Source organism: Marmota marmota, unplaced genomic scaffold (assembly GCF_001458135.2).
Source record: "Marmota marmota marmota unplaced genomic scaffold, marMar, whole genome shotgun sequence".
Taxonomy (NCBI): domain Eukaryota; kingdom Metazoa; phylum Chordata; class Mammalia; order Rodentia; family Sciuridae; genus Marmota; species Marmota marmota.
The window spans coordinates 3,704,825-3,730,282 of record NW_025999961.1 but is presented as its reverse complement, the minus strand read 5'-3'; the positions used below and the strand labels follow the sequence as shown (position 1 = coordinate 3,730,282).

The following is a 25,458-nucleotide window of genomic DNA, read 5'->3' as shown; positions in this document are numbered from 1 at the left end:
AGATGAGGAAAGTGGGGTTTCCAAGGAAACAACTAGTCAGTCACAGGGTACGAATCAAACCAAACAAAGAACAACTTACTGTTAATTGCCACCATATATTAGGTGAACATTCACCCTAAATTCTTTATTAATATTTGTAACTTTACTTTGAATGTTTTCTCTTAGGATATTAAAATGATTTTCCAAAGAAGTGAGCATGTACAAGGAAGTAATGGAGAAAGATCACCTTCAAGACTTACAGAGGAAAAGAAATGAAGACAGAAGAGTGTGATTTTTTTATTATTATTTGGCAATGAATCTTCCAAAAATCAAATGTGACCATGGAGTCTGTCGTGTATGTTTTCACTGGTAGACATGACCCCTGCCAGTTGATAAAGAGGGCCTGAAAAGGGGAACTTGCTCAACTCAAGGAATCTTCTATCCTAAACCTGCAAGGCAAAGAGCAAAAATCCAATGTAAGCAAGGGTGTATTTTGGAATGATTCTGAAAATAGAAAGCACTAGAAATAATATATTAGAAAAAAATAACACAGAGACGTCATGAGTGCTCCCTCTGAGAAGTATTTACATTAAGCAAATATAATGAAAAGTTCCCCCAAATTGCACATCAGGGCAGAACCACTCTGTGCATGTTACATTCCTTGCTCCATGTGACATAAAACCTCAAGGTTCATCCCAGTAACCAAGGAGATGGCCGCGTTATCTAACGGCTAGTACAGCCATGCTCCTGTCATCTCTTCATAATTATTTCTCCATTGAATGTTTCTCTCCAGTTGTACTTGTGAAAATGTATCATTTTTCTTGATAAATCAGAGATATTCGATGAGACTTATTTCGAAAAAGTGTCTTAGAAAAATGCTGGTGGCTGGGCTTCTATGACACCCTTTCCTGGGCTGCTCCCTCTAAGGGTCTTTTGGTGGATCCTCCTCTTCCACTCATCCTCCAAATGATGAAGGGTCCCAGGAGTCAGCTTTATGTATCTAAAGCCAGTCTCTGGGTCTCATCCATTTCCACTATTATTATAGAGGCTATTATAGGCTTATATTCCTAAAATTTCTATTCTCACTTTCCTCCAAAATCTAAACTTCTCCACCTTAATACCCGTCTGATTGCCACATGGATGGCTAGAAGTCACGCCAAACTCAACATGCCTGAGGCAGAATTCTCGATTTTCCTCTCCCTCAAACCTACTCTCCTCTACATTTTTCCCTATTTCAGGTAAATCTGACCTCCTTTTGTTCAGACCAAGGACCTTGAAGTCATTCTGGACTTCTTTCTCTCTCATCCTACCTCCAGTCCATCAGCAGATAATGTAGCACATGCCCTCAAGAAAAATGCATCTATGATCTAATCTTCCCTAGTCCCATCACAAGGAGGCTGGGCCAAGCCACTGTCATTTCTTGCCTGGATTATTGCAGCAGCAGCCCCCTAACCTGTCAACCCTCTTCCTGCTTTGCTCCCCCTACAGCCTGTTCTCACCACAGCAGCCAGAGGGAGCCTTTGACCAGGCAAGTCAGGCCATGCCCTCCTTCTGCTCCAACTTTCTACTGGCAACCTGTCTCACAGAGTCCAGCCAAGTCCTAATCTTGACCTTACCCCCTGCTAACTCTCTGATCACATGCATCTGCTCTTCTCCCCCTTTCTCTCTCTACTTAAACAACAAACCCACCTTGCTGATCCTGGAGCACACTGACCACACTTCTGCCTCAGGGCCTTTGCCCTTGCTATTCTCTCTGTTTAGAATGACTTTTCTTCCCCATCTCTAGATGGCTTGTCCTCTGACTTACTTTGGATCTCTTTTGAAATGTCACTTTTCCTAAGGTCTCACCTCACTATCTACTGCAAAATAGGAGCAATCTACCACATTCTACTCTGTACTCTTATGTTTTTCTCCACTGCGCTTGTCAGCATCAGGAAAATCATATTTTTGTTCTTTACACGTTATGCCAGTGAGTTGAAAATCCTGAAAATCAGAGTTTTATGCATTTTCTTTATTGCTGCCCTTAGACTAAACTCACAGCCTGCTTTTTATTGTTATATCTGTACAAAATATGTTGAAATATCATATCAAGATTGATCACTAAAACAAAGAGCTGTCCAAGACAATTTCTATTATTAGTGGGAATTATATTCCATTTCTAGAAAGTGATTCATTTCCTAGTTTTGCTTTTTGTGGGCTAAGACTCAACCAAAGCTCCATTCCCAGAACCCTTGTCTCCAAGATAACGGAGATAGTAACCCAGAGGTGTACTTGGGAGATGGAAAAGAAACTTTATCAGAAAACTCAAAATTTCTTAGCTGATTCACATATGGGTGCAGAGGGTAATTCTAATTATCCTACAGAAGGGAGAAGACAGCATCAGAAAATAGAGTTAAAAGAAATAAAATATCATGATAAGGATGAAGTTAGTAAACTAGTCCCCATTTTATTAAGGATGGAACAAAACAAGGCAACATTACATTACAGTAGAAAAACAGCAAAACAGAGCAAGAAGAATTCCTTGCTGTAATAATTCTCCTGCACAATACTGTTAGGTAGGGAAATTGTATAATCTGTCTCATGAGGCAAGGAGTGAAATTCACACTGAAACCAGAGGTTTTACGGCATTCTTCCAGAGAAAGGAAGAAGGTACTAGAAGCTTACCTCCCTGAGGTCCTTTCAAGCCTTGTAATTCTAGTGAATTCACAACCTTGAAACATTCTTATAATGTAACCAAAACCACTACTGGCTCTGGGTACATGTGCGCACATGCACGCGCTCACACACACACACACACACACACACACACACACACACACACACTGGGTTTTTAAGAGTGCTATGGTGGCCTGGTAACCAAAATAAATTCATGACATATTAACTTAGAAATAACTAAAACTCCTAAGCCTTTGTTTCAAGCTCTTAATTGAACATTCGACCCATCTTAACAGGTCCCATTTTTAAAAAATCAGAATACAATCACCTAGATATAACCCTACTCAAATTCATCTTCTAAATTAGCCCTTATACTTAAAAAATATAATTTTTAAAAAGTAATTTATAATAAATTCCTTTATTGAAAATGCGTGTGTCATCTGCTTGTGAGGTAGCACAAGGCCCTGGTCCCAAGGCCCTGCCTGGCGGAGGGCACGTAGGCTCCCTGGCCGGCCTGCCCACTCCTCCCTGGCAGCACCTTCCTGCCCCTGCAAGGCCTTGCCTCACCTACAGACCTTACTGTATTCCCATTCCTGGGCTTTTCTCCACAGGGATGGCGAAGCCAAGAGGGCACCATCCTCACTGAGGGCCAGTGGCCATGTGACTACCCCAGCCAAAGGCCAGAGCAGATACACATTCCTGCTTCAGCCTCTCTGTACCTCCTTTAGACTTCCCACTAAATAAATGTCAGTGTCATAACCAAAAAATATTTGTTACCAGAGCCCAGGCCAGAGGCTGCTGGGGTCCCAACTGACTGGATCTGGTCACCTGCTTGTATCAGAAGGAAGAAAAAATGATATAAAAAGGAAAAATGAATTTAATCACCATTTGGGCCAAATTGTAAAGACAACTGCTAATTAATCAATCTGTCTTCATTTTGCCCATCCTACAGAAACAGTAAAATCTATAGGAACAAATGCCAGGAAGTATACACCTGTAGATCCAGCCAGACTGTGCAAGGCAGAGATGCTACAATTCCAGTCCTCCCTCCATGCATCCTTCTGGCACCAGGCCGGGCTTTGGGGGCACTGTCAGCTTCCATCCTCCACATGAGATGATGGCCTCCCTGTAGGAAGCTGTGATATGAAAACAGATAAATAAATTAGCAGGAAATGGCTGGGGGCAGAGCAACAGATTGGGACTTCTAATTTTAAATCAGTCCTTGTCACATGTTGATAATGGCTTTTATCCAAATTTAATGATTTATCAAGACTTTTCCATCGCAGTTTGAAAATTCCTCCCACATTCCTGGCCTGCCTTTCATGACTCATCCTTAGCAATTCTCCTTCTGACCACCCTACTCCACCCATAGCTCACCAACCTTTCAGAAGTGATCATTGAAGTTTTATGCATTAAAAATAGTTCTGCAAAGACAGCAACAACCAGCCATTTCCTCATCATAGTGAAAAAAAGATTGCTTTGAAGCTTTTCTTTCTAAAATTAGTCTTTTCAATTAGGGATGGAATCACCATATGACCCAGCTATCCCACTCTTTGGTACTTTCCCAAAAGATCTAAAATAGTCACACTACAGTGATTCAACACCTCAATGTTTATAGCAGCACAATTCACAATAGATAAGTTATGGAATCAATCCAGAATACTGTCAGTAGATGAATGAGATAAGAAATTGGGAGATATATATGATGGAGTTCTACTCAGCCAGGAAGAAGAATGAAATTATGGCATTTGCTTGTAAATGAATGGAAATGGAGAATATCATGCTAAGTGAAAAAAGCCAAACTCAGACAGTCAAAGGTAGAAAGGTTTCTCCCATATACAGAAGCTAGAGTAAAATAAAAGAAAGGGGAGGGAAGGATGGGATAATATAAAGAACCAATCAAATATAAATTAATGGACGAGTAAAAGGAAGTCAAGTAGAGGAAGAAGAATGGAAAAGGGGAGGGAGAATGGGAAGGAAAAGGGGGTAGAAAAAGGAGGAATCATGAACTGTAGTTGATTTCCATGCATGCATGAGTTTGTCAGGATGAACCCAACTACATGTTACTATGAAGCTCTGATTTTTTTAAAATGAGCCTTTCTTCCCAACATATTGGCATTATTTCCCCATTATCTAATCATCTAGTATTGGTATTATGTTTAGTTTCCCCTTTGACTCTCCTGATTAACCATGTTCCTACTCTGGTCATAGTAGTCACTAACTCATATTTTTACAATTTTTATTACATTTTTCTTACCATTTTTATTAAATTAACTATATATAACATAAAATATTACATTTTAATCATTTTAAGGCTATGATTCAGTGGCATTAATTCCATTCACACTGTTAGGCAACCATCACCACTATCTATCTCCAAAACCACTTCTTCTTCCTAAATAGAAACTCTGTGACCAGCAGCGGGAACTCCATTCCTCCTACTGGACCCTGGTAACTTCTAATCTTTCTGTCCCTTTGTCTAAATATTTCATATATATGGTATCATACAGTCCTTTTGTGCCTGACTTAGTTCACTTTCCTCAGTGTTTTCTAGGTACCATATTGAAGCATGCATCATAAGTTCATTCCTCTTCATCAATGAATAATATTTCACTGTATGGATATATACTTCTGTTTATCCATTCATGGTTGATGCACAGTTGGGTTGTTTTCACCCTTTTTGGTTATTGTGAATGAAGCTGAAGTGAATATGGGTGTACATTTATCTATTTGAGTCACAAGTATCTGTTTTAAGTTCTTTGTGGGTTTTTTTCCACTTTTTATAAGTTCAGTAACTTCTTATTTCTTCTTCAGTGATCCCTTCTATTGCCATTACTATAGCATTGTGACAAAGCACTCCAAAACGTTGTGTCTTAAAGCAATGACAATGTTTGTAAATCTATGACTTGGGTCTCAGGCAGATAATTTGCTTCTGTTTTACACAGAGCCCCCGGGGCAGCTCAAAGCCTGGGAGCTTGAGCCTTCTCACGACTTGTTCATATGTCTGAGCCTAGACTGGGAAGGCGTGAAGAGCTGGGGAGCTGAGCACCAATACAGTTTCTCCATCTTGACAAAGTGATTCAAGTCTCTAAAAGCACATGTCCCAGGAGGGAGAGCCAGGCAGAATCTGTGTTGTCTTTATGACCTAGTTTCAGAAATTGCTCACCATCCCATCACCACATTCAACTCTTTAGAATGCAGTCACTAAGGCCAAATCGTATTCCATCATCTGTGGAAAAGTGACAGAGATTTTGAAGATGCTTCTTAAAAGTCCATCCTTGATAACAGTGTTGTTATTCCTATTAGGATCCTATTGATTATAAAATTCAGAGACCCATGTTTTCTCTTAGGAAAATCATGGAAACCCCAAATCAGGAGTTGGAGGTAGGAACAGGCTTGGTTTGATAGTATTACTTGCTTCAAAACAGCTCCCAGCACTTCAAACACAAATAAATGTTAGTAACTGCTCCCTATAGAAGTCCATCGTTAAGATGGCTTAGCCATGAACTGCAGGTCTTCCACTTTTTGTCTTTTCTGCCTTTGGATGAATAAAACCTCTGCTATCTAGTTAGAAACCCAAGACAGAAATTTTTATCACTTTGCCTCATTCTTTTTGCTTCAGGCCATATCCATTTTGTTAGCATAGGCTGCTTTCCAATTTCACATGATCAATTGGCAGTGGGATATAAAAAACCACTTGGATGGCCCAGGAAGGGTGGGGGCCTGCTGAACGGCAGATTTCTTCATAAGAGGCAGACCATCAAAGGTGCTATATATTTCCAGGAGAAAGTTGGAGTCAATTGTCATTTTTAACTATCAACTAAATCCTTAAATTCAGTTAAAAGAGTCAGATGAAGTCATAGTATAAGCTTTGGATCAGACTCTGATTTTGCCCCTGGGTGACCTTGGAAAGCCACCAAGTTATATAATTTTAGCCCTGGAGAAGACTTCGGAGGTCATCTCATCCAACTCCCTCTGTTCACAAGAACCTCCTCCACAAAAGTCTAGCCTCCTATTCTCAATTTACCATGTCAATAGCTAAACCCTTATATCTTAGTCTATCTGAAATTTTCATAGTAGCATTCAATATGTATTTATTCAGAAGCATTGGGGGAATTTAGGGAGCTTCTTAATTTAAAACTTGAGTGTTAATCAGATATTAAATTTCCTAAAAAGTTTATGTATTTCAAGGCTCCTTCTATCCCACCTATATACCAATTTACCAATTTTGAAAAGCCAACTCTCAAAAAGGTCATCATGTCAGAAGGTGATGAACAGTTGAGCCAACCACTCCATCAGGAAACAGTTCTGCTATACATCATTGTACTTTTAGTTTATATAAATTATAAAACTTTGAGGTTGCCCAGAAATCATTTTAAAACCATCAAAAATAATATTGCCATATCCTTTAAAAATAAAAGGAAACTGATTCTATTTTCTACTAAGTTTAAATAGCACCAGTAAAGTAGAAATGAAGGAATTGCCTGGACAAAAGATGGTAAAGGAAGGTGAAATGACCATCGATGTGGAGACATGAAAAAAAATCCTCCTCTACCACTTTCACTGGTTCTCGTGCTCTGGAAGGTGAATGGCAGAGCAGAGAAAGTGGTGAATTTCACTGTTCACTCTTAAATGTCTCTCTCTTCTCTTGCTTCCTCTGAATAAGTTACTTGTTTCTTCACACCTGACTCTCAAAAAGCTAAAAGTTCTTTAGCAAGAACTAATATTTTGGATCTGTCCCTTGGGGAAATCTGCTCAAGAGGTCACCATTACTTCCATATCAAAGGTCAAAGAGGTGTTAGCATCAACTGCTTGCAATAGCTATTTTGGGATCAATTTCTGTTTCCATAGCATTGGTCTCATTGAAGGTCTATGGCATCTCTCCCTATGGCTACCTTTTCCCTGTCCTCATCAATGTCGTGCCCAAAATTGTGAACCTCCTCAGTACATTCCACTATTTGCCCTCTATCTCCTGCTGATGCTCAGTTATTATTGCATGATCCATTAACACTGAATATAAATCTTTCCTAAACTTGCTACTATTCAATTATTTTTTTACACACCTTCAGTAAATCTAATTGCATTTCCCACAAGTATTGATCCATTTTTTCTTAATTCCTACAAATGTTACACCACTTCTCTTTATAATCAAGACACAATAGCCTCAGAGGATGAGAATAGCATGACCGGAGCACTTGCCCATGTGCTAGGAACTGTGCTAGGTTGTGGGGGGGGGGGGCAGTGGTTTGAATCATGGTCTTTCTGACTCTCTAGTGGCTGCATTTGCACTGGAAACTTCTCATGCAAAGGTGCAGCTCAAGATGGCCCAGTTGCTATGGTGACGCCACCCAGAGGAGGCTACATGCAAAGGTGTGCAGCTGTATCAGTTGAGACGGTGAGCTCAAGCACCAGCTCCCGGGGATACAAAATTCTAAGTGTAATAAGACAACTAATGTCTCGCCATTCCTGCATCCTTCATATTACTCACTTTGCAGAAACTTTCCCACAAATAACATTTTGATGACAAAACCTATACAGTAAATGTGTTGAGCTAGCTCTGGGTCAGTCAGACCCAGCCTCCATCAGGGCTTGGCTGCCCACCTGGCCCCAGCCTTTTCTCTCTCTGTGTGCCTGTTTGTCTTCATTCCCCATCACCCCTCAACAGTTTCTGAATTAGTGGCCGTGCTCGTCATGGCAAGATTGCATGCATAACTTTCTTTTTTTAATTTAGTATGTTTATTGTTTGCATATTGAAACTTTTTAAAAAGTTAAAGAGGACTTCAATAAATAGAGAGATATACCATGTTTATCTATGAGAGAATTCAAAATTGTCATGATGTCAATTTTCTCAAAAATGATCCATGAAGCCTGTAAAATTCTCAGCATTAATCATCCTGTCCATGCCTGTACCTCCACCCTACACTAAGAGATTATACTAAATTTTATTATTGGTTATACCGGTCAACGTTTATTTCTTTATGATGATACTAGTGCCACTTAAAATGCATACCTAGAAAGTTCACCTTCCAAAAGAATGTGCTCATTCCTCCAGCCAAAACCTGAGTAAAGGCCCCTGACTTGTTTCTTCTTAGAACAAGGACTTTAGACAACTTAGAATTTGGGGCTGGGGATATACCTCAATTGATAGAGTGCTTGCCTTGTATGTACAAAGCCCTGGGTTCAAACCCCAGCACCACAAAACAAACAAACAAACAAATAAGTAAACTTTCCTTACAATCTTAATCTTTTCTCCACCCTTCTGATATATAAATTTTCTACAATCAAGAAATATCTCTTCAAGAATCTGGGTGTCATCTCATTGGAATAGAAGTATTTAGTGCAATAGATCTGATTACTCATAGTTCCTGGGCAGGATAGGAGCCTAACTTTGGGGAAAATTATGTTACAACCTCAAAAAGGTCATAAAGATTTGTTTCTTCTCCACATAAAGGATAAGCACATAATAGTAAAACAAAAACATAATCACATTGACTAATCTGTTCCCCCTTAAGGTCCTCCACTATTCTTTTTTTTTAAATTTTTTTATTAGTCTTTCTTACTTCATCCTTGTAACAATGCTCCAGGTTTTGTGCTGCTTTTCCTTTCTTTACAGACGACAGCATTGAGTTTCATAGAGATAAGTGACTTGCCTAGGATCAATCAACTGAGTCCTGGCAGAGTAGTGACTCCCAGCCATTTTCTGACCCATGCCAAAGCTAGAGCACATTCCGCCACACCACATAGGTTCCCTTTGAGAGGGGATCTCTGAAAACTGTGTGACTCTCCACTGAGAGCCTCTTGCCTCTCACAGTGCACCCACTTCTCTGTTTTATGTAACCTCTGTGGTCACACCTATTTCTCCTTCTTGCCATCACTCCTAACATATTGACCTTCCGGAGTACAATCATTTGCTCTTGTTGTGCTATAGATCCTATTCCTTCCCTGACCTAAAAACCTAGTCCATTACTATTTCCTGTTTCATTGGTGGTGGTGGTCTCTTTCCTCCTTCCTCTTCTATAAGCATGTTCAAGGCTTAAGTATGTGTGGGGGAGGGATGCTTCCATTAGCCCTACTCCACTTACTTCCAGAGTTAGAACCCCCCTTCCTTTCCTCCCAGACTTCTTAGAGTGACAATGTGTCCTCATTCCTCTTCCTTTATGATACTCCTTTTTATCATAAACAGGTATTTATTTTTTCCATTTTTTTTCTGAATCTAAAAAATGATCCTGTTATTTTGCTACTTCAGTATATTGATATGGGGAATTATATTGTTTAAGTTTGAGTGATGAACCAGCCATGCTCTAGGAATATATTGTACATTTTATCCACTGGATTTTGAGTTGCTAATATTTTGTTGGGGATTTTTCTTATCTATGTTTAGGGGGAGATGTTAGTCTTCAGTTTTATTTCCTTATATCATATTTAGATTGCATATTAGATTAATTTTGGCTTCATAAATAAATTAGTATGTATTACCTCCTTTATTTTATGGAAGAGTTCATATAGAATTAGTTTTCCATAAGTATTTGGTGTAATTTCCAGTGAAGTCTCCTCACATACTGGTTTCTTTGTTGGAAGAGTTTTAATTAGGAATGCAACTTATTTAATAGTATAGGATTATTAAAACATTCTAGTTCTTCTTGAGTGAGCTTTGGTGGCTTTTAAGAAATCTGTCCATTACCTCTAAGTTGTCAGATATATTTACAAAGACTACTTAAAATACTCCATGATGTTCCTTTTAATATTGTCAGGTTTTATGGTGATAACTCCTTTTTTTATTCCTGGTGTTTGTAAATTATGTTTTCTCTCTTTTTTCTTGGTCAGTCTGGCTAGAGATTTACAAATTTTATTTATCTTTCCAAAGAAACTGATTTTTATTTCAATGATTTTCACCACTGTTTCTCTTTGTTTCCAACCAATTTTTTAACCCCTAAAAAATCTGTTCTTCTTACCACTTCACTGAAATATGCCCCGAAGGTCCCCAATGATCTCTCAATTAACAAATGGCAAATTCTCTTCATAATTTCATACTACTAATCACCCTCTCATTTTTAAAATTCTCTTGTCCATGGGATTCCATGACAATAAACTCTGCTAACTTTCCTTTTTATTATTTCTTCTCATTACTTCTCCCATTACTTATTTAGTTTGTTTTTTTTATCTCCTCTTCCTCTCAGCCAATTTCTTCTTGATTATTCCACTTACTACTCTTACATTCTGATCTGTATGCAAATAACTCAAATATTTTTCTCCATCTCTGACTTCTATGATGGTAAGAAATTCATACAAATTTTATGGCTAGCTTGAAAGTCCTGCTGGGTTCCTTAGCTATGTATCTCCAAAACTGAACTTTTGTCACTACCCATCTCTTTCCACGTATAAGGTATTTGGTCATCAATGTGGCATTTTACAAGGTTATTCATGATATCTTTATCCTTGGTAACAAGGTAAACAAATGTGGATGAGATGTAAAAACAGGTGAATTTGCAACTGGTAGAGTATTTTCAGCAAACATGGAAGGTTCCTCATATGAATTATTCATTATCCGTCTCCCGCAGTGGACCATTGGCTATAGGGGATATAGATCAAGCCTGCTGCTTCACCATTGTGATATAGATATCCACATAGCTATTCAGAGAGAAGTAGAGAATCCATGCTAACTATTATTGTGGTTGACATGATGTTGGAAGAAATTTGAAATGAATAATTTTCAGTTAGAGAAAGAGGGCCCAATAATAGTTTCCTGAAGAAAGATTTTCTACCTAACAAAGTTGAGATATGAATAATAGATAATAATAGCTAATATAGTTTAGGGTTTACTATGAATCAGGAACCATGCAAAAGGTTACTTATCTCACTTAGTCCTCAGAATGCTGTGAAATAGGAAGATTACTATGTAAGATTATATATGGTGAAAATGAGGCTTTGAGAGGTTATACGACTGCCCAAAGTCACACAGCTGGTCAATAATTCATGCAGACCAACATCAAACCTCGAAGTCATTATCCAGATTCCTTGTATTTCAATATAAATAACCAACTGCACAATCATGAGATGTAGGAAATATGGCTTAGCAGTGTTTAAAATCTTTTTTTAAATTTCTTTCTCTTTTTATATTTTTATTTCTAGAGTAATGGGATTGGACCCAGTGGTGCTACTTCATCCCCAACCCTTTTTATATTTTAATATGAGACAGGGTCTCATTAAGTTGCCAAGGTTGGCCTCAAACTTGCTATCCTCTTGTCATAGCCTCCTTAGTCTCTGGAATTATCGATGTGCAAAAGTTTTTGTTCAAAAATAAATTAAAACTAAATTGTTGTATTACATGGTCCCTAAAGAATTGAACATCATCTCTGTCTTCATGTGTGTATGCATGCACGTGTGTATATTCATTCATATATGTTATATATATATATATGGAAGGAAACTCAAAAACTCCTTAGTCTTACATTTGGGAAGAGAAGCTTCAGATTTTCAGGTTTTGGGGACAGGGAGCTATCCAGCCATTCAAAAAACTGTTCATGTGAAGTCTCTTTTCTGTAGTCTTCAGGGATGAGCCATCGCTATCAGTAGTGGTGAATGACACTAGGGCAGATTTCCAGCCAACCAGGAAAACCCGTAAGCTCCCTCTAGCCAGAAGTACAGAAGTCTTCTGGCAGGGCAGGGTACCACGTCAGGCATGTTAGAGGTGTGACCAGAAACCAGGACTCTGCCTTCGTGATTCTCCTACTCTGCTTCTATCTCTATTGAACCAGCCTCAGCTCTGCTACCCTGACTCTTGTGTCCCCAGTGGGCTATTTCTACTTGGCCTTCATCACTTGAGGATTTTTCCCTCCTCTGCAACACTCAACCCATCCTACTGTTTGAACACCCCAAATTTCCTCACACTAGAACGATACTTGGAACCCAAACCCATTGGCTACTTAGCTGGTTCTTTGTCCAGACGTGGTTCTTTAAGGGAAGATGACAGTAGGGAGCAAAATGGGTACAGGCATTGGATGGCGCAGCTGGTTGAAGGACTGTATCATGCCATCCATCTCTGAGAGTCTCCAGAAGAGCTCTTCCTCCTGACTTCTGGTTCTGTATTTTCTGGGGTTTTCCAGGTCTCCCATGCTCAAAGCTTGGGCCCTGAGCTCAAGTCCTCTGCCTCTCTCTCCCCTTACACCCAAGACTTACTAAATACTCCTTGAAAATGTCACTCAACTTTCAGTTCCCACAGTAACCACCCTACTTCAAGAACCCTCAAAACTTTCCTTCTAGATTCTTTTAATAGCCTCCAGTTAAAGCCTGTTGCCTTTTGGCATAGCTCCTTCTGCCTCCAGTAGTTTCTTGCCTGACAAAGACACAAGACCTAGAGGCATCTCTGAACATTCATTTGAGCCAGGGATAAGCATATCTACAAGCATATTCGCTCTCAGGTTCTTAGCATAAGGACAAGGTAGAATTTTGTTTTCAAGCTTTGTTTCAAAACAAATCTGGAAAGAGATGCCACCTGAGTCTTGTGGCTGCAGTTCAAAGCCCCAGCGGGCCTCATGGGCCCCAAAACAGCATCTCAAGCACTTCAGCTCCAAATACATGCTGCTGTATCTTTGCTCACTTCACACTAACCACAGGGAGACAGCAACACGGAGCGCTGTCTCTGAAACAGCCTCACCTTGTTGTGCCCCACAAACCAGGCTGAAACCACAACATCCTTCTCCTGTGCAGCACACTTCACCGTGCACTCTGGAGGGGGAGGGCTTACTCTTCTTCTCCCACCACTTTCACTATTTGAGCCCATTTCAGGGCAAAGTCCTTATAAATGAAGATGAAACTTTACTGCCATCCTCTCCTCAAAGGGGTCTAAGAATACTCTGGATTATAGAGCATCACTTAGCTTTTTGGCAGTACAGGAGCCCCTTACAATTTACCTCTGCCTTTTTAGGTAGCCAGTTGATCCATTGTGCTAGTTGCATGGGTTGGAAAGTTTCTTTAAAATTCTAAGATGTCACTTGTAAAAATATGCTGCTGTTGTTTTTAGGAGGACCAGTTTCCTCCAAGCTAATGAACATGTTTCTACACTATTGCGTTTTCCTAAAAGAGGTGGAAGAGGTAGCTAACAGGTATCCATAAATACTTATCAGATCTTTGGCATGTGCCAGCCACTATTCTAAGCATCTTGAAAGATTTAGCTTATTTAATCTTCCTCTGTAGGCAACCTTATGAGGTAGATATGTTCTTGATATAGCAAAGACAGCTCAGCCTGAAAGGGTTAAAAATCTCAGCTAACCCATACAGCTAATAAGATGCCAAGATTATCACCCAGGAAAGAATTTGTGTCCAGAGCCTCTGACCTTAAGCACTCTACAGGAATGGCATGCTTCTCAGTCACCTGTGTGTCAGGTGGAAGTGTCACCAAATATAACTAAGTGCATAAAATTTCCAAGAGCTTCCCTGAGTCAAGGACGGGTCTCTCCAATGCTTTGCTTTTTAAGCATCTGCTATCCACTGACAGAACCTTGCTGTGAGAGTCTTTGCTTGTGAACTTGAATTCCTTTGACCAACAAACCTGATGTTTTTCTAGTTACCTGGCTCTCTTCACTTGTGTTCCTAATGTTTCTTCCTCCCCCCTTTACTCTGAGCTCATGTTTTTGACTGCAGTACTCCTCTGTTTGAACATCTCTCCTCACCCTATGCGGTCCACCCCCCATCCAGCCTCTCATCTCCACAGGAAGGGTTTACTAAAGTTATCATATGGTTAGTCCCCACCAAAATGTGGATGTGAGGCTTGGTACCCCAGGGGGCAGTGTTGGGAGTGGATGCCTTTAAAAGGTGATTGAAAGGATCATGAAAAGGGATCAATGTTTGGTTTTGCATGAATGAGTTGTCAATGTTCCAGGATTGGATTTGTTACCCTGACAGCAGATTGGGGTAACGTGAGTTGGGTTCCCTTTGGCTCTTCTTCTGGCTTCCTCTCTCATGGTGCAACTTCCCTGTCTCACCTACACATTCCTGCCATGTAATGCCATCCACCATGTTATGACACAGCAAGGGGTCCTTGCCAGATATAGCAACCTGATCTTGGATTTCTATTCTCTAGACTTGTGAGCCAAGTATACCTTTTTCTTTTATAAATCACCCAACCTCGGGTATTTTGCTATAACAATAAGACTAAGACAGGGTCTACAACCTTTGTACTGACAAATACTTTAGACAAATAACAGTGAGACAAATAAACCCCCAGAATACACCTCCCAAGCAAAGCCTTATACCGCAGAGGGTATACTATACTGCAAAGCCCTATACAGAATGATAAATTAAGATTGTTCTGTAAGAAGAACAATTTAGGGCCAAATAAAAGAGCATGCACTATGACTGAATTTCTCAGATTTCTCCAACTATGTGATGAAGAGACCATTCAACACAAAGGCCTAGGTTACAAACACAAATGCTAGAAAAATGGCTGATGACTTAAAATATGTGGACAGTCATTTTAAAAAATGACTTCTTCATTTGTTTTTTAATGGCTTCACTTTTTAAATAGAACACAGGCTAGATTTCACTTTTGTCTTTATTTTTCTGAAAGAAAACAACACAAGCATTATAGTCACCAGCAATCAACCTTCATCCCCAGTGCCAGGGAAGTCACAGGAGCAGTGACAGCTGTGATGCACACTAATGGACTGCTATCAAGTGTTGTGTGGCCCCAAATTCAGATTTCTATGCAAAATGTTTTAAATGTAAATATTGAGAGCTAACTTGAATATTTCCTGGTACCATGTGTCCCAACTTTGTGTAAGCCAAATAAATATGATTGGGGGCTTGTGTGGGGACTGGGGTTATCAGTTGTTCACCATCAGATTTTCTAAAGGGGGTCATTTCAAGCAAGTCAGAAAAGGGCTGACCTTAACATTAAGAGGAGAGTCTTCAAAGTCAAGGCTTCATAGTTTTACACCATGTGCCCACAATTCACAGTAGTGAAATTATTGGACAAGTCTTGGTGCCCATCAACAGATGAGTTAATGAAGATAGTGTGGTATATGCACACCACGGAGCATGATTTGGCCTTAAAAAAGAATGAAATGTCATTTGCAAGAAAATAGATGGAACTGAAGACCCTCATGTTAAGCAAAATAAGTCAAATTCAAAAAAATAAATGTGTCTCTATATGTGGAAACTAGAGGGTAAAAAAGACCTAAAAATAGAATGGAGAATATTAGATAAGAGAACAGGAATCAGGTAGAGGAGACAGGGAAGAACAAGGAGGAGGTATGGAGGCTAGAAATCATCAAAGTATGTTACATGCATGTACAAATATATCACAATGAAACACTATTCTGTATAATTATATGCTCTAAAAATAAAAACCATGTCCCCAGGCCACCACGAGTTCATCCAGTACTCTTGTGCCTCCTCAGTAGGTATCCTCTGGGAGGATGAATTATAAAAAGACAACCCTTCCTTCAGTCTGATGCAGCACCATGGCAGGGCACCACAGATTGGCCAATGGTGTTCATCCTTATTTTCCTCTCAACTGGTTGCCTTTTTGCAATGCAACCATCCAACCATGTGCATCAACTTGAAATGGCCCCACTTGGCATATTTGGACACTTAAACCATGTGAGTAAACAAATTTTTTAAAATGAAGAAGGAAAACAGTCAGCAGCCAAGTTCTCCAGCTGTTGTTCTGCAGTTCTGAGGCTTCCAGAAATTTAACCTCTGGAATTCTAGACGAGCCCAGCTGGATCAGAATCTGCAGATCGTCTTCTCTTTGGCTGCACCTCCTACCCCTGCTAAACACAGAAGAGTAGAAGAGAAATGTTGCACATATGCGTGGGATGAGGTTGAGTCTTGAAGAAACCTGGAAGTGGAAAGTAGGACAGACCCTGAGAAGAAGCACACAAACATGTTGCATGATCTCTTGTTGCACCCTGCGTTTGCTTACAAGTTCCTTTGTATTAGAAGGATGTCTAGCAATGCACTTTTACGTGTCTCTCAGTTTTAAATGCAAGACTAAACGGAAATGGAAAAACAGGCACAGCTTCCTGTAGCCACCCCTTCTCCTATAACCAGGAACAAAGAGTCAGGTCACTGCAGTAGCACTTACTAACCACTCACATATCAATTGCAATAGAACTATTATCAAGAAACCATAGTTAGTGGGCCCATTTCTAAAGTGACTGCAGACCCACTTTATAAGGCACTCTCTTCCTCTCATGGACATTCCCCAAAACCATAAAGATGGCCAGATCTGTTCCCCAAATTCCTGTCACTCTGTCTTTCTATAGCCACCTCACATCTCCTTTACCCTTTGGGGAATAAAATAAGGCTTTGCAAAAAACGAAGTGCATCCTGAAGACTTTATTACCAAGTCTAGTGGAGGTCAGGGAGAAGCCTACCCTTTGCTCTCCTCTGATCTACTCTTCCCCCATCTATCCCTGGAAGTAGCCACCAACGCCAAGCACCCATGCAGCTGAGCTCTCTTGGAAGCAGCTCTGCAGGGCACTGGACCTGGAGAACAATCTCCTTCTCCCTCAACCTTCCTGTGAGGCAATAACCACTGCTCTTCCCCACACAGAATGAAACTGTTCTCCCTTTCCACTCCAGAGAGAGCAAGAGGAAGTGGCTAAAGACAGGGCAGGACTAGCCTTGCCTTGATGCACTTTGTTCCTGGAAGTGCCACAGAGTTGAGGAGATAATATCTGCTTACCCATGAAACTCTCATACTTGAGATCCAGGGCTCAGAGAAGTTCAGGCCATAAACCATTACTTCTCAATAACCTAGAGTTCCCACTGTGGATGGAACAAAAACCCCAGCATAAGCTTCATCTGGGACTTAGAAGCCCACATGCTGGAGGTAAAATCCTGGGACAAAATGTAATTTGAGCATAGAAGGAATCAGAACCCAGCAACTAGGTTCTATGATATTATCATGGCTGCAGTATATTTTCTGCTGCTTGGATTTGTCTTCTAACAAATCTCCCTTATGCCCTTGTCATCATAAAGAGAAGAAACTCAAGTTAAAGGGCCTGCCATATCACCAACACCTGAGACTTGGTGCCTCTCCAGGGGAATGACCCTCAAAGAAGAGAGTCTGTCCTTTCCCTCCAACCAGAGGGAATGTCATGCAGTTTTACCCCTCTACCTTAAACACAATTGCTAGTTGCAGCTAGAGACAAGTGCCCTCTGGGAGCAGAGAGGGAGATGCTCTGCTGGAGGGAAATATTCCTGGTAGCAGGCAGTGGTGCCCAAAGAAGGGGGCAAAACTGATGAAAAGTCAGAGATGACTCTTTCACAGCAACCAGATTCGTTTGTGAATACATGAGCATAATCCTCTTCCTGAAAAAAAAAAAAAATTGAGCAACAATTTTTAGGAGGCTAGTGGTCCTGGAAGTGTGAGTTCAAAGGTCAGAGAAATTCCAGTTGTCACCTTAAGGTGGTAAACTTGGAAAAACTAGATTTATAAGACTCATGTACTTGAAAACTTCAGAGCCTGTTTAGAACTTCCATGTATTTTCAATGTATCCTGCATGAAATGTTTCCTATGAACAAGTTATCTATACAATGAATCCCTGAGGTAGAGGAGAAGTTATCATTGTAGGAAGATTTCTGGGAACCAGCAGGTTGGTAAGGATGCTCCATTTGCTAACCCAAAACAGTAGGGCTGCCTCCCCTACTCCTTCAAGACTCACTCCAACTTTGATGTCAGGAGACTTGCTTGCCAGCTGTCTGATTTTTAGCAAACCTAAAAATCCATTTATCATAGGAAGCTGACATTTTTAATGCAACTTCTGGTGTCAGGAAATCTTATAACATTGAAAAATTAACAGTGGGATGGTGATCACAATTTAAGCTGTGAGACTGCAGAAAAAAGTTTGAAAGTTTCCTATGACACTGACTCACTGTCTGCCCTGCCAAATGTTTCCTGTCAAACAAACCCTCATTGACATCACTACATTTTCATATCCTCAAAAGGCAACTTATGTGGCTTGGAAATTTTTCCCTTACCACCACAACTCTGAAATAGAAGCACACTAACGAGAGCACACATGGGACCCAGGACCACCCTCTTCATGGAGATTTGAGGGTGAAAAGTTGTGGTCACATATACAAAAAGTTGCTTTCTAAAAAAATGCCCCATAGGTGATATACTTGCACAGAGAAAGTCCGACGTTACAAATGTACAGCATTGTGTGGTGAAAAGCCAGTCCCACCCAGGCTTGTCTTCAGTTCCCAAGTTCTCTACCCAAGAGTCAATCACTGTTGATACTTTCTTAATTATCCTTCCAGGAAAGATGTTTGATAAATATGCCTCCAATTTAGTGGACTGAAAGTCATTTAAAACAGTCATCTTTTAAATGATAAAGTGCATTTTAGTCACCTGGGAATATTATTAAAATTCAGGTTGTAAATCCAGAGCTTTCTGGTGTAGGACTTCGAGTCTGCAGCTCTAACAGGCTCTGGGCGATGCCGGAGCTGCAGGTCCATGAGCCATGCTTGGAACAGCAAGTGTTGAGACATTACTTTTACTCTAATACATGCACATAGACATGTGAATTAATATGAGCTTTTTAAAAGTGCAAACTTGTGAAGTTTATTAAAATTAAAAATATTTGAGGACTTCAACCCCCAAATCCCACGCATGTGTATGTATGAATATATACACATTATTTTATACATAATATATATTAGCAAAGACAATAAATGGGAAGCAAAGTTCTTCTTAAATGGAATTTTAATATACTCATATCATGAGGCATTGTGCAATCATTTAAAAAAAGAGAGAAAATGTATTCAGAGGTAACTATTTATTTAGAGAAGTTTCCACATGGTATTATTGTTGAATGCATATAAGCCAGGTTCAGTCTTAATTATGTATTAAGTCATCCTATTTCCACAAAATTTGAAATAAATGCATGTTTGTGTTTACATATATGTATGTGTGTAGTGCCTGCACACAAGTGTATGCTGTATATGATTTTGTGCGCATATAGGAAAATACGAAAGATACACACCAAGTTATTAACCTAAATTGAAGGGGTAGGAAGTAATTGTGGGTAAAACGGCAAAAAAAACGAACAAAAAGAAAATGAGAGGAAAATTGCATCAAAGCAGCATGTTTGATATCATATTTATTAAAATTATACATATGTAAACTTTATATATATGTATATATAAAAGATCCTTATGTATGTTATCAATAACAAAGTCAGTATACATTTTAAGATTAAAGTGTGATACTTCAATGATCTCAGAACACGTCCTTCCTTTGTCAGTTTATTAAATGACTTTGCTATGAATATTCGAGAATCCTTCCTGAGGTCATTGGTGCCTATATAGTACCAATTGCTCTTCTGCAGAAAAAGTTTTAAAAAGACAGTGAAGACTGATATCTCCATAATGATCAAGGAGGCTGTGATTAGGGAATCCCCCCAAATCAGTTACTCTTAAAAGAAGTCACTGTAAAAAGGACTAAATCCTCTCAAGATCTCCCTTGAGGGATAGGTACCCTCTGATTGCTTTCCAGATGGCTGGGAGATCGCCTCCTGTCTGTGACACCCTTCTCTTCCATGCTTCTTCTCCTGCTCACCCCACAACTCCCTGACTCTGAAGAAACAAACACCAAATTAGCAGTATACCCCACACCGTAGTGCAGAATGTGGGGCAATTATCAATGTAAGTGAGACACATACAATTTGAAGTCTTTTTATCCTTAGTTAAGAAACATATTTTTTTTCCTCCCCACCACTTACCCACATCTGAACACAATCAGACAGACATCTAAATACACAAGTAGCAGATCAGTTAGAAAAAAATACAGCCACGCTGCATTTTGTTTTGAAGATTTGCAGATATTATCAAAGATTGTTTCCAAGCCACAGTCCTGGTTTTATAGTCCAGGGCAATGCTTTAACCATTTCAGAAATGGAACTAAATATAGGTTTGTAGTTCTTCCTTTCATAATACCTAGAACAGATTTTAGTTTGACCTCAATGCAAAGCTACCAGAACTAAATAAATATGTCATTTAGGGCAGTCAGGTACTATCACCCAAAATGTTTATGTTTTATGGGAAATTTAAAAGTACTGAGACATCTGGGCATTCCAAACATCTGCTATGTGTTTCCTTCTTTTCTGAGAAGATTTTTTTTTTCCTACTAGAAGTTTCTAACCATGGATTAGGACAAAGACAGTCTTCCTTGTCTCATATTTTTTGTAACCTGCATTAACTTTTCTTAAAGGGAATTTTAATATACTCATACCATGAGGCATTGTGCAATCATTTAAAGAAAGAGAGAAAATGTTTTCAGAGGTAACTTACAGCAATGTTGATGGGTAGTATACTGTTACTTAGGGTTTGTTAAAGAAAGTCTACTCCAAGTGTATGTAAATATTTCTTCCTCTTTGTTAAATAACTTTTCTTGACTTCATCTTTGAGAACCAAATGTCAACCACCAAGCAGACAAGGAGACCCCAAACCTACATGGAGGAAAATGTAAAGCCCATTATTAAGAACAACTAACAAATCCATGGCCTCTGGTGCATTGTAATTTTTCCCCCAACCAAATACTGACCTAGAAATAGGCTGTAGTGACCAGGTTCACCTCTTCCCCAGGAAGTATTTGCTAGGCTAGGAAGACATACGATGATAGAGCCTGCTCAGACTCCCGGACCTCAGCATCCGATGAATACTAAGATTAGCTGAAAATTCTGAATTATACACCTGTCCTCAGTTTCTGAAAATGTAACCAAACAATATAGCAGGAGGAGAAGGGATGATGAGCCATGGATTGAGGGACCCCCCCCATGATGAGACATATGACCTGCTACACATTTCAGGTGCTTTGCAACATGAGTAACCCCCTTATAACTAACTTCACAGCCTGTCAAATACTAACTTACACAATTTGACAGGGAAGACTTCATGGATTAGAGAAAAGCATAAGCAACATAATAGTCTCTGAGGAGTATAATTTTATTATTATTTTCAAACATTATACACATATGTTTACAAGGAGATGACAAAAGTGCTTCCTGATCAAAGGACATTTTTCATAAGACAACTTCTTTATTTTTTGATCAAGTTAATGTCTCTGAAATTGGAATGAACCTAACAATATCATCATAGATTTGGTGAACTGCAGTAAGAACAATATCAAATTCACAGGATCACAATTGTTCCCACAATTTGTTCTAAAGTAATTGGAAATGCTTGTAAAGTAAGTTGATCTCTTAATCATGCCATTTAAGGTTTTTTGTTTGATTGGTTTGGATGTGTTTCCTTTATAGATAGATAGTACTCAATGAATCCTCCCTCTAGGCTACCTAATTTATTAGAATTCTGGGTTATTTGATGCCACAGTCATATTATCAAAATTTTCACTATAATGGGCCCCATCTATCTGTTTCTATGCTGCCTTGAAGCCAGACAGGATGGTCTTGTCATTGGACCCAATTTCATTTGTGTGGATTGTAACTCATAGCTTATCACTGGGAGCAAATGTGGCTACCTGACTCCAACTTCTTTCCTCCTTGTTGGCTGTTACATAAATCTTTATTGTTGGAGCCGAATTACTTCTGAAACAAGTAAACTTGTGCTTAGCAGGACCATGACCTGACCTATTTTGGTGGGAATGTGCTATACCACTGCAAATCATTCACTACACCTATTTCCAATTCCACAAAGATTCTCTGAAACACATGCTGAAATAGAGTATGAGTTAAAATCATTATGAAATTTCCTCTTCGATCAGACAGGAGCAAAATGACAGAAAACTGCTGCTATAAAATCTGATTTTCTGATACTTGAAGATACCATTTTCCATGATCTTTTTTCTTCTTGCCTATTCATAATGATTCATGATCATCCTTAAGAACCCAAAATTCCCCACTAGTTAACTTGCATGTCCTTTACATAAACAGTTTATTTTTTCTTACTAGAATGGTGACTCACATATGAATTAACTTTCTTTTAATCTCTGAACTTAAAAATTGTTTATACAACTTAATCAAATTATCTGATGTTCTATTCAAAGTATCATGTAAGACATTGCCTGAGTATCATATTTTTGGTACTGAACACTGCCGCACATGAAATGATCTACATTTAGAACAATTGAAATACAACTCAAAATGATACCACTTTAAGCTTTAGAAGTGTTCATAAGTTTGAAAATTGCCCAGAAAAATCATCTATCCATTCATTTTTATAATATCATTGCCAAAGTGCTGATTATATCAATTTTGGGTGTTCCCTTATTGGGGAAAATGTTTTTAACACCTAGAAACCACAAGTAGAGTGTCAGATTTAACAAAGTTCTTTGTTCCCACAATTTGTTTAAGAACAATTTGTAACATAAGCAAAACTGATAACAACACAGCTTTAGCCCAAAGTGCTGACTTAAACCATGTGTTGGCTCACAGCTCCAAAGGTAATAGTTCTGTAGTAAGAAAAAAAAAAAAAAACAAACTGGACTTCAGAAACCAAACCGAAGAGAAGTGTAGGGAGTTCTTTAAATTTCAATCAAAATTGGCTCAAGATTGTTATTGTTTTTATTGCCTGGAAAGCAAGACTAAACTCTACTCATTTGAAAACTCAGTCTCACAGTGCACCACTACTTCAAAGTGGCTAAGGCAGAATCAGCTTTTAGCACATCACAAAAACAAAAGCTGGTATGTCAAGACAAAACTATTATCTAACTGTGTAAACAGGAAAACCTGAACTCTCTGAAGTTTCCTACTTGAATACCTTTGGATGCTGTTCAGCAAGCATGTCGGTAGGTACATCATCAGGAAACAGCAAGAGGCTGACTTCAGTGGTTAACATAATGATTCTTGGACATAGTTACCACAAGATAACCAACATGGGAATGGCTGTAGCCAACAAGAACAGAGCCAATTTTGTGTTATCTGCACCAAATACAGGGAAGAAACTAAGGGAGACAAGGATAGGCCAAAACATGTTAAAAGATCATGAGTTGCCTTCACTGGAAATTGAAATGAGACTGTGAGCACAAATTGAGCCAGGTTAATTAACTATCCCTATCTTATTTTTAAACTTGAAACCAACCCATTTTCAGATTTGAAAATTTTAAATAAAAAGCTACCATGGAAAATACAGGAGTCTATTTTAGGTTGTAGAAAATGCACTAGGGCTCTCAAGAGAGTTGTTGATAGACATTTACTGGCACCCCCAATGCTGTTCTGTGATCTTAAACTAAGTAAGAGCCGAAGAACTTGGAGAGAAGTCAGAGAATCAATTAGACCACTAAAGGGCTGGGAGATGATGCAGTAATCAAAATAGAGATTCTGAGATGACCCTTCTTGGAAGTGAGATGTGTATGTGATTTAGTAATGTTCTCCATATATCTGGAAACTCACCTGAAAAGCTGGGAGTAGTAACCAGGAACATGTGTTGGGGTTGATGAAGACCATGATGATGACAACAGCCCCAGGGAAGAAGTCAGCCCCACATTGCCTGGCTCTTTAGGAGTTGTTGGCAATCTCAAGGCTCAGTCTTCTTCCACTGTAATGCAAGCCTTTTAGGGCATTCCTTCTTCGCTGGCAGATTTCCCACTGAAAGCTCTTACTTCTCTCTTTTGCCTAGGATTCTTCCATTCACCATTCAGAATTTTCAGGTTTTTCTTTCTATAAAAATTCTTATAATTTCAGCCACTGCAATTCTGAAGGACCTGCTGGCATTCATAAGTGACTCTTGCTTACATTAGCGTCATCCCCTCAATTGCTTCATAAACAAACATTTCTTGTAATCGCAAAACATCTACCTAGAAAGATTGAGGGAAAGAGGTAGTGACATTGGTTTCTTTTTTCATTGTTAATCAGAGAAAGACTGAAAGTGATGCTTTATGACTAAACTTTTAAGAAATGAGACTACTCAAGTCGTAGAGTCTTTCTCTGGAGTCTGTGGTTAGTATTAAGTTTATACATCCAACACTCTTTATTGTTATCTTGACTCATTTTTTTTTTTATTTCCCAGATGGTAAATTTTAAAATTTCCATATACCTCTAACTTTAAACATCATGAAATATGCATTTGGGTTCCATATCTCAGTTCATGTGTGAATGTGAAACACGGCCATGAATTATGATCTTGATGACCACAAAAGAGAAAAATGTTCTGAGCAACAATGAACTAAAATCGATGGGAACACAAGATGAAAACAAATAAAAAAGACCCTACATCAAGTACCAAGAAATTGACAATAAAAGGTTTTGTTGTTGTTGTTTATTGATTTTTTTTTTTTGCCAAGTAACAGGCAAACAAAAAACTGATATAAAGTAAAAAGAAGAAAAGATAAATATAGGGACTATTTGTCCTCTACACAGAAGTAGAAATAAGTGCAAAAGCCAGGGAAGACTGCTTACTTCACATCCTTCAGTCAATAAGCTGAATTTCTAAAAATCACTCTAGAGAGTAATCAGCCTTGCTCCTTCTTCCCTGGTTGCCATTGCTGCTGGCCTCCTGAGACCATGTTAATTTGCATACAGCACAGGAGGCTGAAAAAGGCAAAGTTTAGTGCATTCTGTGTCAGACCTCAAAAAAAAAAAAAAAAAACTAATTTGATGGCTTTTGTTTTGAATTGACTGATTTGGGGGATTGAAATATAAAGCCCAATGTTCTTGAGTTCAGAGGATGTGGAAGAAAACAGGTCTGATGGCCCAGCCAGTACTAACATCCACCATTTGCCAAAAACAAGCTATTTGCCAGGTTTCTGCTAAACACGTTAAGACTTCTAATTGCCCTTTGCATACTATAATAATTATGAACCATTATTATATGCATTTTAAAAAGTAGAAAAACTGAGACACAGAAGTGGCTTGTGCT

At 39.0% G+C, this 25,458-nt stretch overlaps 1 protein-coding gene and 1 long non-coding RNA gene across 2 annotated transcripts in view; one reads left to right on the top strand and one right to left on the bottom strand.

The window, feature by feature from the left end:
* Spef2 (sperm flagellar 2) overlaps positions 1-318 on the top strand; it is a 165,666-nt gene extending 165,348 nt beyond the window's left edge. Inside the window, 1 exon segment of the mRNA XM_048802898.1 lies at positions 166-318. Within this exon segment, the coding sequence (XP_048658855.1) occupies positions 166-255 (90 nt within the window). The 3' untranslated portion in view covers positions 256-318.
* LOC125616739 lies at positions 295-24,577 on the bottom strand. Its single transcript, XR_007347479.1, has 3 exons — positions 23,994-24,577; positions 3,629-3,770; positions 295-428 (listed from the first exon to the last, which is right to left on the bottom strand). It is a non-coding gene; the product is annotated as an uncharacterized LOC125616739 (long non-coding RNA).
* Positions 24,578-25,458: the final 881 nt, after the last annotated feature.